General features: G+C 45.5%; 1 protein-coding gene across 8 annotated transcripts in view; it reads right to left on the bottom strand.

The window, feature by feature from the left end:
* The window catches only part of JADE1 (jade family PHD finger 1), a 212423-nt gene that overhangs the window by 137274 nt on the left and 61235 nt on the right, over positions 1-13914 (bottom strand). For all 8 annotated transcript variants that reach the window (XM_063920341.1, XM_063920339.1, XM_063920337.1 and 5 more), the window contains exon 2: positions 142-220. In XM_063920341.1, coding sequence (XP_063776411.1) covers positions 142-193 — 52 coding nt within the window. In that variant the 5' untranslated portion in view covers positions 194-220. The remainder of the gene's footprint in view (positions 1-141; positions 221-13914) is intronic.

Genomic DNA, 13914 nt, shown 5'->3' with positions numbered 1-13914 from the left:
TTAGTTTGCCACCGGTTCTTGGTTTTAGCTTTAAAAATGATTCATACTTTTTAAATTATTCGCCAAACCAGATTCTCCTCGTCTTTTATAATACATTGAATAAGTTATAATGGGGTTTTGATAGGTTTACAAAGAACTTACTGGCATTGTCATCCGACTCATCACTGCTACTGGGTAATCGTGCTCGTTTCATGGTTTGTGCAGGGATACAGCAGGCAACCTGCAAGGTAAAGAGAAACATAAAACATGAATAATCTTACAACAGATTAGAGGACCCTTTACTGATCTTCAGAATAAATATTTTTAACAGTTTTAGTAGTTATGCCTATACAAGTTCTGCTAATAAGTCCAATGAAAGACACTGCAGGTACTTATATAGCATTAAAAGCAGCTCTAAAGTAATATATTGTAATGCTGACAATGCATGCAAAACTTCACTTGTACATATTGCCCAACTGATTATGGGTATATACCACTAAGATAATAAAATGATCAAAACAAAGTCTGGGTTTTTTCCAGAAATATTGATGCAATAGCAGTGTGAGGTAGCAAGCAGTCGTACCTTCACTTTATGCTGCTATTTATAAGACCTATAATTTTTGACCCCACTGCATAGTGATGATAGCTGTAGAAAAGGGGGGGGGGGGATAATTTATAATATTATATGCACATACATACACACGAAAAAATGCATACACACACACACACACACACACACACACAACAAAATATCCTCATCTTGCTTGTGTGTGTACTCCTCCCCCGTTCTCTTATCCCCCCGCTCCACACCTGATGGGTGCATGAGCAAAACTTCCGATTACCACTAGAACAATGTAAAGTGAAAATATTTCACTTAGTTTGTCCTTGCAGAGAGGGTGGGGCCGAGCATCTTCTCTCTGAGGTAATAGTCATGTGACCACTCTAGCCCACCCCTCAGGTAGATTTTTCTGAAGCCTAATGATGGGAATCCCAAGCCTAAACTTGGATAATAAATGAAGGTACATCACTTCAAATGCAAGGAAAGAAGACACAGACATCAGTATGGACAAGTTAAACTGTTTACTGAACAGTCAACAAATATAGTTTACAACAATGCATTGAAATAACGATATAAGATAACAGCCTGAAGAGCATCTGCAGACTAGGCACAGCTATACGTCAAAATGGGGTTGATAATGCAGGGTATCTTCCCCAATGCCATTTTATGGGTAACTCCTAACAGTGCATTGCAACCAAAGCATCATTATGCACAGCTCATTGGTCCTCTGCACGGACCTTTGTGAGGCATTTTTTAGGACCTACCAGTCTTAGAAAGGCGTGGTTGTCTGCCCACAACCAGACTAACTTAATGGGCACGTCCCAAAAACTCCAGTTTGAGCACATTTCAGGGTGTAGCGAGATGAAATTATATTAGCGCACCTGTTTGCAAAAACTATTAAATAGCTGCCAGCGGGCGCGTGGAGGGGTGACAATACCGCCACAAAAGCTCTATAAATTTTAAGCTTATGACCAGAGCCCTCTTACTGCTTGGTCTGTCTGTTCATACCCAACCTTGTTTTATTACTGTTGAAAACACTATGGAATATGCTGTTGCATATACATACCGTATTCATTTACATTTTATTCATATTCAGAAACATTCATACATATGTAATATGGATTCACATATTCGCATAGCTGTATGTTCTTTTATTAATTAAGCCTCCAGACTTCTCAATCCTACAAAGCACTGATATATGAGGTGTCATTTATCATTAAAAAAAAAAAAGGAAGGAGGTCACCACCACACTTCACATCCCTAAATTGTAGGTCAATTACTAATTAGCAAAGCTGTTTTCTGCTTAGGAGATGTTAGAAGTGTGAGTGTTGCATCATTAGTATTGTGGTAAAATATCCATGTTGCAATAGCACAGGTTTCCATTACATATAGATATTATGTTTAAAATTAGGGAGACATCTGTAAGAGGTGCTACTACGCTGAGACTTGTAGTGCCATGCAGATGCATACTCAGCACTAAATATACTGGTAATCAAAACAATTATAATAAACTCTACAAATTAACTTTGAGTATAAATCAGGTTCTTAGCACCTGTTTGGCCAAAAACACATACTCGCCTACTACATAAAGTGCATACAGTGTGCATCTGCAATTTCTTTTCTCTATATAGATGTACTTTACCTGCGTGTTTAGATACACATTGTGGCAGAGGTGTAGAGTCCTGGCGAATGGATGCAACGATTCTTAGCATTTTAAAATCTTATGTATGTGTTTCATATGATACAGTAATTTAGGCAATGTATGGAGGACAATAGAAGGATTGTTAACTATATATATTGCAGAAATCCACTTTTCTAATTAAAATAGATGCTACACAGGCAAAAAAGTGGCAGATTACAGATCAGGCTATGCAAATACCCATCATTCTCTTTAAAATGTAAGGTTCTGTACAGATCAGTCCAGTAGAGGAAACTGTACAGAAACAAGGGCTGGCCGAGGCAGGGACATTACTTTATACCGGAAAACGACACAAGTGCATGATATAAAATGTACACTGCAGTTGTAGGAAAGGGTGTAGTATGTTATTTCGGAGGTCGGGATCCCGGCACCCAGCATACAGGAGCCGGGATCCTGACCGCCGTCATGCCGGCAGCTGGCCGAGCGCAAATGAGCCCCTTGCAGGCATGCTGCCCTCGCCATGCAGCGGGCACAGTGGCGCGATACGTGCGCCACGCTATTTATTCTCCCTCCAGGGGGGGGGGCGTGGACCCCCAAGAGAGAATATTTATCAGTATGCCGGGTGTTGGGATTCCGGCGCGGCTGGCATACTGAATACCAACCGTAGGAAACATTGATGGAAAAAGAGAAATCTACTTAAGTTTCTTCACTAGTTTTCAAATTGATCAAAATCGCTGTAAATTGTTAAGCGCAACAGAATTTGCTGTGCTACATAAGAAACTGTTAATAAATAGACAAGTAAAATCACAGCAAATAAAATAAAAAAAACAGGAGGTGAAAATCAACAATTAGGCTAATTTGTGAAATATCATTTGGGGTTTTTTTTTATTTCAAAATGTATTGCAGTTGATACATTTTTAAGAATATACACTACTTATAACAGTACCACTGAAATGAATGGAGCTCTAAAGCATTGTTACATAATTGGAGATGTAATTAGTCTTGATTCATGCATGTTCAAAGCAAAGAGTTACTGGATTCCCCTTCATTGCTAACCAATCAAAAGCAGCAACAAAGTCTCCATGGTTTGAGCATTCAACAATGGGCAGAGCTAGTGTGCACATGCACTCCACCTACTGGTCCATTGAATTACGGGGATGATTCAGAGTTGATCATAGATGTGCGAAAAAAAACATACATCTACGATCAGAATCAGAGGCGTGCGGTGGGAAGCCAAGCCCTACTATTATCTGCAAGCGCTTTGCCCGGGGAAACAGACCGCGCAGCAGATCATCCTGTATCTAACTGAAGCTGCCAGTTTGTAGTACAGCAGGACATTTGAACAACCTACAAGAAAAAAAAAAAAATGTATATACTGTATACTCTGTTGTCAACTCCAGATTTACATGAATGCCAGTCTTCTTGCACTAGCATACATATCCAACATATAGCAGATCAGTCAAGGAAAGAAACTGCAGTTTTAAAAATGTAATTAGTCCAAGCAAGAGTGACCTAAGAAGAAAAATGTAAATCCATTCTTTCATTTATCTGTATTTCTATATTTACACGTTGAGTATCCCTTATCCAAAATGCTTGGGACCAGAAGTATTTTGGATATCGGATTTTTCCGTATTTTGGAATAATTGCATACCATAATGAGATATCATGGTGATGGGACCTAAATATAAGCACAGAATGCATTTATGTTTCATATACACACAGCCTGAAGGTCATTTTAGCCAATATTTTTAATAACTTTGTGCATTAAACAAAGTGTGTACATTCACACAATTCATTTGTTTCATTTACACCTTATACACACAGCCTGAAGGTTATCCAACACAATATTTTTAAATACTGTGTGTATTAAACAAAGTTTGTGCACATTGATCCATCAGAAAACAAAGATTTCACTATCTCACTCTCACTCAAGAAATTCCGTATTTCGGAATATGTGGATATGGGATACTCAACCTGTATAAGAAAATAAAATTTTACTTACCGGTAAATCTATTTCTCGTAGTCCGTAGTGGATGCTGGGGACTCCGTAAGGACCATGGGGAATAGACGGGCTCCGCAGGAGACTGGGCACTCTAAGAAAGATTTAGTACTACTGGTGTGCACTGGCTCCTCCCTCTATGCCCCTCCTCCAGACCTCAGTTAAGGAAACTGTGCCCGGAAGAGCTGACATTACAAGGAAAGGATTTTGGAATCCAGGGTAAGACTCAAACCAGCAACACCAATCACACCGTATAACTTGTGATAAACTTACCCAGTCAACAGTATGAACAACAACAGAGCATCAACAATGGATGCCAACATAACGTAACCCTTTATTACGCAAAATATACACAATAATGTGGGCGCTCAGAAGAGATATATTTACAACAGCTGCTGGTTTTGTAAAATATAGATTTTATTAGTATTACTCCTGAATAATTTCTAAGTCACTTAGATCTTATATGTATCACAATAAAACAATTATCCAATAATAAAACATTTAAAACATTTAGAAAGGACTATTGTCCGAGCGCTCAACACTTGCCGACAGTCCTGCAGGTAAGCTGGTGATTAGTATGATTAGTATGCATATGCCGGCTGTTAGTAATCAGTAGTGCTTATCACACAGTTTTGAGCTCAATAACAAATTAATAGAAGCAGTTCATTGCTTTATGTAGCCTGTTATACTTCACCAAGTCCGGACTGGTTAAATGGATCCGATAATATATAGCATGTGCTGCGGACAGTTCCACATCTGTATTGTGTCTGGAGATGGATCTCGCTCGTTCTTGCTGACTCACTCACAGGTCACTCGGTAGTGATTCCCCAATGCTGGGGGTTCTTTTAGAAGGTAATGATGGTCTGTACCTTCTTGTGCCACTTAGCTGTCAGGAGGAGCGGTACGGGCAGCAAGCCCTGAGCTGCAGGAGACGCTGTGTTTAGCCGCGATACGCGGCTTCCGGGTTCGGGGCTTCCGGCTTCCGGTTGCGTTCCACGGTCAAAATCAGTCACCTGACGCGTTTCTCCTCGAATATATGTTTTATATATACTGTCTAAATAAGAATAATGGTACCTAGCGGATTGAATGTGCCGAGAGTACAATATAAATGTGATTAGTACTGTTCAACTGCTGGTTATTTTTAATGTTATAACTTGCTGATAAAAGCCAAGAAAGAGTTAAAACTCTCCTGAGTGGTAACTAATGAGGAAATTGAAGCTGGTATAAATAGAGCTCTAGAAACATTGTCAGTCATACCTCTGATGAAACCGCCCCTTGAAGAGGCAGAGAAACACGTCAGGTGACTGATTTTGACCGTGGAACGCAGGTGGAACGCAACCGGAAGCCCCGAACCCGGAAGCCGCGTATCGCGGCTAAACACAGCGTCTCCTGCAGCACAGGGCTTGCTGCCCGTACCGCTCCTCCTGACAGCTAAGTGGCACAAGAAGGTACAAACCATCATTACCTTCTAAAAGAACCCCCAGCATTGGGGAATCACTACCGAGTGACCTGTCTGTGAGTCAGCAAGAACGAGCGAGATCCATCTCCAGACACAATACAGATGTGGAACTGTCCGCAGCACATGCTATATATTATCGGATCCATTTAACCAGTCCGGACTTGGTGAAGTATAACAGGCTACATAAAGCAATGAACTGCTTCTATTAATTTGTTATTGAGCTCAAAACTGTGTGATAAGCACTACTGATTACTAACAGCCGGCATATGCATACTAATCATACTAATCACCAGCTTACCTGCAGGACTGTCAGCAAGTGTTGAGCGCTCGGACAATAGTCCTTTCTAAATGTTTTAAATGTTTTATTATTGGATAATTGTTTTATTGTGATACATATAAGATCTAAGTGACTTAGAAATTATTCAGGAGTAATATTAATAAAATCTATATTTTACAAAACTAGCAGCTGTTGTAAATATATCTCTTCTGAGCGCCCACATTATTGTGTATATTTTGGTTGTTTCTAGTTTTGGTGGATATCCAGATCCCCAATTGTGGGCAGCTAGAGGAGTAGAACAACATTATAAAATAGAAATTACACTATCCAATTACTCATTTTCTAAACAGCGCCCACTTTTCTGTGTATATTTTTCTTTATTAAGCAATAACTATATACACGTATTGCAGAAAGTCCGCACTTGGGACGGGCGCCCAGCATCCACTACGGACTACTAGAAAATAAGAATTTACTTACCGATAATTCTATTTCTCGTAGTCCGTAGTGGATGCTGGGGACTCCGTAAGGACCATGGGGAATAGCGGCTCCGCAGGAGACTGGGCACAAAAGTAAAGCTTTAGAACTACCTGGTGTGCACTGGCTCCTCCCCCTATGACCCTCCTCCAAGCCTCAGTTAGGATACTGTGCCCGGACGAGCGTACACAATAAGGAAGGATTTTGAATCCCAGGTAAGACTCATACCAGCCACACCAATCACACCATATAACTTGTGATCTAAACCCAGTTAACAGCATGATAACAGAGGAGCCTCTAGAAAAGATGGCTCACTACAGCAATAACCCGATTTTTTGGTAACAATAACTATGTACCAGTATTGCAGACAATCCGCACTTGGGATGGGCGCCCAGCATCCACTACGGACTACAAGAAATAGAATTATCGGTAAGTAAATTCTTATTTTCTCTAACGTCATAAGTGGATGCTGGGGACTCCGTAAGGACCATGGGGATTATACCAAAGCTCCCAAACGGGCGGGAGAGTGCGGATGACTCTGCAGCACCAAATGAGAGAACTCCAGGTCCTCCTCAGCCAGGGTATCAAGTTTGTAGAATTTTACAAACGTATTTGCTCCTGACCAAGTAGCTGCTCGGCAAAGTTGTAAAGCCGAGACCCCTCGGGCAGCCGCCCAAGATGAGCCCACCTTCCTTGTGGAATGGGCTTTTACAGATTTTGGCTGTGGCAGGCCTGCCACAGAATGTGCAAGCTGAATTGTACTACAAATCCAACGAGCAATAGTCTGCTTAGAAGCAGGAGCACCCAGCTTGTTGGGTGCATACAGAATAAACAACGAGTCTGATTTTCTGACTCCAGCCGTCCTGGAAACCTATATGTCCAGGGCTCTGACAACGTCTAGCAACTTGGAGTCCTCCAAGTTCCTAGTAGCCGCAGGCACCACAATAGGTTGATTCAGGTGAAACTCTGAAAACCACCTTAGGGAGAAACTGAGGACAAGTCCTCAATTCCGCCCTGTCCGAATGGAAAATCAGATGAGGGCTTTTACAGGATAAAGCCGCCAATTCTGACACGCACCTGGCCCAGGCCAGGGCCAACAGCATGACCACTTTCCATGTGAGATATTTTAACTCCACATATTTAAGTGGTTCAAACCAATGTGACTTTTGGAACCCAAAAACTACATTTAGATCCCAATGTGCCACTGGAGGCACAAAAGGAGGCTGTATATACAGTACTCCTTTCACAAACGTCTGAACTTCAGGGACTGAAGCTAGTTCTTTTTGGAAGAAAATTGACAGGGCCGAAACTTGAACCTTAATGGACCCCCATTTCAGGCCCATAGACACTCCTGTTTGCAGGAAATGTAGGAATCGACCTAGTTGAAAATTCCTCCGTCGGGGCCTTACTGGCCTCGCACCACGCAACATATTTTCGCCAAATGCGGTGATAATGTTTTGCGGTTATATCTTTCCTGGCTTTGATCAGGATAGGAATGACTTCATTCGGAATGCCTTTCTCCTTCAGGATCCGGCGTTCAACCGCCATGCCGTCAAACGCAGCCGCGGTAAGTCTTGGAACAGACAGGGTCCTTGCTGGAGCAGGTCCCTTCTTAGAGGTAGAGGCCCCGGATCCTCCGTGAGCATCTCTTGAAGTTCCGGTTACCAAGTCCTTCTTGGCCAATCCGGAGCCACGAATATAGTGCTTACTCCTCTCCATCTTATAATTCTCAGTACCTTGGGTATGAGAGGCAGAGGAGGGAACACATACACTGACTGGTACACCCACTGTGTTACCAGAGCGTCTACAGCTATTGCCTGAGGGTCCCTTGACCTGGCGCAATACTTGTCGAGTTTTATAAACATGTGGAAGACTTCTGGGTGAAGTCCCCACTCTCCCGGGTGGAGGTCGTGTCTGCTGAGGAAGTCTGCTTCCCAGTTGTCCACTCCCGGAATGAATACTGCTGACAGTGCTATCACATGATTTTCCGCCCAGCAAAGAATCGTTGCAGCTTCTGCCATTGCCCTCCTGCTTCTTGTGTCACCCTGTCTGTTTACGTGGGTGACTGCCGTGATGTTGTCCGAATGGATCAACTCCGAGTGACCTTGAAGCAGAGGTCTTGCTGAGCTTAGAGCATTGTAAATGGCCCTTAGCTTCAGGATATTTATGTGAAGTGATGTCTCCAGGCTTGACCATAAGCTCTGGAAATTCCTTCCCTGTGTGACTGCTCCCCAGCCTCGCAGGCTGGCATCCGTGGTCACCAGGACCCAGTCCTGAATGTGCGGCCCTCTAGAAGATGAGCACTCTGCAACCATCACAGGAGAGACACCCTTGTGCTTGGTGAAAGGGTTATACGCTGATGCATCTGAAGATGCGACCCGGACCATTTGTCCAGCAGGTCCCACTGGAAAGTTCTTGCGTGGAATCTGCCGAATGGGATTGCTTCGTAGGAAGCCACCATTTTTCCCAGAACCATTTCACTGATGTACTGAGACTTGGCTCGGTTATAGGAGGTTCCCGACTAGCTCGGATAACTCCCTGACTTTCTCCTCCGGGAGAAACACCTTTTTCTGGACTGTGTCCAGGATCATCCCTAAGAACAGAAGACGAGTCGTCGGAATCAGCTGCGATTTTGGAATATTGAGAATCCAATCGTGCTGCCGCAACACTACCTGAGATAGTGCTACACCGACCTCCAACTGTTCCCTGGATCTTACCCTTATCAGGGAATCGCCCAAGTAAGGGATAACTAAAATTCCCTTCCTTCGAAGGAGTATCATCATTTCGGCCATTACCTTGGTAAAGACCCGGGGTGCCGTGGACCATCCATACGGCAGCGTCTGAAACCGATAGTGACAGTTCTGTACCATAAACCTGAGGTACCCTTGGTGAGAAGGGTAAATTTTAACATGAAGGTAAGCATCCTTGATGTCCCGAGACATCATGTAGTCCCCTTCTTCCAGGTTCGCAATCACTGCTCTGAGTGACTCAATCTTGAATTTGAACCTCCGTATGTAAGTGTTCAAGATTTTAGATTTAGAATCGGTCTCACCGAGCCGTCCGGCTTCGGTACCACAACAGTGTGGAATAATACCCCGTTCCCTGTTGCAGGAGGGATACCTTGATTATCACCTGCTGGGAATACAGCTTGTGAATGGCTTCCAAAACTGCCTCCCTGTCAGAAGGAGACATCGTTAAAGCCGACTTTAGGAAACGGCGAGGGGGAGACGTCTCGAATTCCAATTTGTACCCCTGAGATATCACCTGAAGGATCCAGGGGTCTACTTGCGAGTGAGCCCACTGCGCGCTGAAATTCATTGAGACGGGCCCCCACCGTGCCTGATTCTGCTTGTAAAGCCCCAGCGTCATACTGAGGGCTTGGCAGAGGCGGGAGAGGGTTTCTGTTCCTGGGAACTGGCTGATTTCTGCAGCCTATTTCCTCTCCCTCTGTCACGGGGCAGAAATGAGGAACCTTTTGCCCGCGTGCCTACGAAAAGACTGCGCCTGATAATACGGCGTCTTCTTATGTTGAGAGGCGACCTGGGGTACAAACGTGGATTTCCCAGCTGTTGCCGTGGCCACCAGGTCTGAAAAGACCGACCCCGAATAACTCCTCCCCTTAATAAGGCAATACTTCCAAATGCCGTTTTGGAATCCGCCTCACCTGACCACTGTCGTGTCCATAACCCTCTACTGGCAGAAATGGACAACGCACTTAGACTTGATGCCAGTCGGCAAATATTCCGCTGTGCATCACGCATATATAGAAATGCATCTTTTAAATGCTCTATAGGCAATAATATACTGTCCCTATCTAGGGTATCAATATTTTCAGTCAGGGAATCCGACCACGCCAACCCAGCACTGCACATCCAGGCTGAGGCGATTGCTGGTCGCAGTATAACACCAGTATGTGTGTAAATACATTTTAGGATACCCTCCTGCTTTCTATCAGCAGGATCCTTAAGGGCGGCCATCTCAGGAGAGGGTAGAGCCCTTGTTCTTACAAGCGTGTGAGCGCTTTATCCACCCTAGGGGGTGTTTCCCAACGCACCCTAACCTCTGGCGGGAAAGGATATAATGCCAATAACATTTTAGAAATTATCAGTTGTTATCGGGGGAAACCCACGCATCATCACACACCTCATTTAATTTCTCAGATTCAGGAAAACTACAGGTAGTTTTTCCTCACCGAACATAATACCCCTTTTTGGTGGTACTCGTATTATCAGAAATGTGTAAAACATTTTTCATTGCCTCAATCATGTAACGTGTGGCCCTACTGGAAGTCACATTTGTCTCTTCACCGTCGACACTGGAGTCAGTATCCGTGTCGGCGTCTATATCTGCCATCTGAGGTAACGGGCGCTTTAGAGCCCCTGACGGCCTATGAGACGTCTGGACAGGCACAAGCGGAGTAGCCGGCTGTCTCATGTCAACCACTGTCTTTTATACAGAGCTGACACTGTTACGTAATTCCTTCCAACAGTTCATCCACTCAGGTGTCGACCCCCTAGGGGGTGACATCACTATTATAGGCAATCTGCTCCGTCTCCACATCATTTTTCTCCTCATACATGTCGACACAAACGTACCGACACACAGCACACACACAGGGAATGCTCTGATAGAGGACAGGACCCCACTAGCCCTTTGGGGAGACAGAGGGAGAGTTTGCCAGCACACACCAGAGCGCTATATATATACAGGGATAACCTTATATAAGTGTTTTTCCCCTTATAGCTGCTGTAATTTTTAATACTGCGCGTAATTAGTGCCCCCCTCTCTTTTTTAACCCTTTCTGTAGTGTAGTGACTGCAGGGGAGAGCCAGGGAGCTTCCCTCCAACGGAGCTGTGAGGGAAAATGGCGCCAGTGTGCTGAGGAGATAGGCTCCGCCCCCTTCTCGGTGGCCTTATCTCCAGTTTTTTTGTGTATTTTGGCAGGGGTTAAATTCATCCATATAGCCCAGGAGCTATATGTGATGCATTTTTTTGCCATCCAAGGTGTTTTTATTGCTGCTCAGGGCGCCCCCCCCAGCGCCCTGCACCCTCAGTGACCGGAGTGTGAAGTGTGCTGAGAGCAATGGCGCACAGCTGCAGTGCTGTGCGCTACCTTGTTGAAGACAGGACGTCTTCTGCCGCCGATTTTCCGGACCTCTTCTGTCTTCTGGCTCTGTAAGGGGGCCGGCGGCGCGGCTCTGGGACCTATCCATGGCTGGGCCTGTGATCGATCCCTCTGGAGCTAATGTCCAGTAGCCTAAGAAGCCCAATCCACTCTGCACGCAGGTGAGTTTGCTTCTTCTCCCCTTAATCCCTCGATGCAGTGAGCCTGTTGCCAGCAGGTCTCACTGAACATAAAAAACCTAAAACTAAACTTTTCACTAAGCAGCTCAGGAGAGCCACCTAGTGTGCACCCTTCTCTTTCGGGCACAAAAATCTAACTGAGGCTTGGAGGAGGGTCATAGGGGGAGGAGCCAGTGCACACCAGGTAGTTCTAAAGCTTTACTTTTGTGCCCAGTCTCCTGCGGAGCCGCTATTCCCCATGGTCCTTACGGAGTCCCCAGCATCCACTTAGGACGTTAGAGAAATAGATTTACCGGTGAGTAAAATCTTATTTTCTCTAACGTCCTAGTGGATGCTGGGGACTCCGTAAGGACCATGGGGATTATACCAAAGCTCCCAAACGGGCGGGAGAGTGCGGATGACTCTGCAGCACCGAATGGGCAAACACAAGGTCCTCCTCAGCCAGGGTATCAAATTTGTAGAACTTAGCAAATGTGTTTGAACCCGACCAAGTAGCTGCTCGGCAAAGCTGTAATGCCGAGTACCCTCGGGCAGCCGCCCAAGAAGAGCCCACTTTCCTTGTGGAATGGGCTTGCACTGATTTTGGATGCGGCAATCCAGCCGCAGAATGAGCCTGCTGAATCGTGCTACAGATCCAGCGAGCAATAGTTTGCTTTGAAGCAGGAGCACCCAGCTTGTTGGATGCATACAGGATAAACAGTGAGTCAGTCTTCCTGACTTCAGCCGTCCTGGCTACATAGATCTTCAAAGCCCTGACTACATCAAGCAACTTGGAATCCTCCAAGTCACGAGTACCCGCAGGCACCACAATAGGTTGGTTCAAATGAAAAGATGACACCACCTTCGGCAGAAATTGCGGACGAGTCCGTAATTCTGCCCTGTCCATATGGAAAACCAGATAGGGGCTTTTACATGACAAAGCCGCCAATTCTGACACACGCCTAGCCGAAGCTAAGGCCAATAGCATGACCACCTTCCACGTGAGATATTTTAGCTCCACGGTCTTAAGTGGCTCAAACCAGTGGGATTTCAGGAAACCCAACACCACATTGAGATCCCAAGGTGCCACTGGTGGCACAAAAGGGGCTGAATATGCAGCACTCCCTTAACAAACGTCTGAACTTCAGGAAGAGTAGCCAGTTCCTTTTGAAAGAAAATGGATAGGGCCGAAATCTGGACCTTTATGGACCCCAACTTCAGGCCCATAGTCACTCCAGACTGTAGGAAGTGCAGGAACCGGCCCAGCTGGAATTCCTCTGTAGGGGCCTTCCTGGCCTCACACCAGGCAACATATTTTCGCCATATACGCTGATAGTGTTTTGCTGTCACGTCCTTCCTAGCCTTTATCAGCGTAGGAATAACTTCATCCGGAATGCCTTTTTTCGCTAGGATCCTGCGTTCAACCGCCATGCCGTCAAACGCAGCCGCGGTAAGTCTTGGAACAGACAGGGCCCCTGTTGCAACAGGTCTTGTCTGAGAGGCAGAGGCCATGGGTCCTCTGTGAGCATTTCTTGCAGTTCCGGGTACCAAGTCCTTCTTGGCCAATCCGGAACAATGAGTATTGTTCTCACTCCTCTTTTTCTTACGATTCTCAGCACCTTGGGTATGAGAGGAAGAGGAGGAAACACATAGACCGACTGGAACACCCACGGTGTTACCAGGGCGTCCACAGCTATCGCCTGAGGGTCTCTTGACCTGGCGCAATACCTTTGTAGCTTTTTGTTAAGACGGGACGCCATCATGTCCACCTGTGGCAGTTCCCATCGATTTGTAATCTGAGTGAAGACTTCGTGATGAAGTCCCCACTCTCCCGGGTGGAGGTCGTGCCTGCTGAGGAAGTCTGCTTCCCAGTTGTCCACTCCCGGAATGAACACTGCTGACAGTGCGCTTACGTGATTCTCCGCCCAACGAAGAATCCTGGTGGCTTCTGCCATCGCCACTCTGCTTCTTGTGCCGCCCTGGCGGTTTACATGAGCCACTGCGGTGATGTTGTCTGACTGAATCAGCACCGGTTGGTTGCGAAGTAGAGGCTCCGCTTGACTCAGGGCGTTGTATATGGCCCTTAGGTTCCAGGATATTTATGTGCAGACAAGCCTCCTGACTTGTCCACAACCCTTGGAAGTTTCTTCCCTGAGTGACTGCCCCCCATCCTCGGAGGCTCGCATCCGTGGTCACCAGGACCCAGTCCTGTATGCCGAACCTGCGGCCCTCGAGAAGGTGAGCA

The sequence above is a fragment of the Pseudophryne corroboree genome, chromosome 1 (assembly GCF_028390025.1).
Source record: "Pseudophryne corroboree isolate aPseCor3 chromosome 1, aPseCor3.hap2, whole genome shotgun sequence".
In the NCBI taxonomy this organism is placed as follows: domain Eukaryota; kingdom Metazoa; phylum Chordata; class Amphibia; order Anura; family Myobatrachidae; genus Pseudophryne; species Pseudophryne corroboree.
This window is presented reverse-complemented; position numbering and strand designations above follow the sequence as displayed.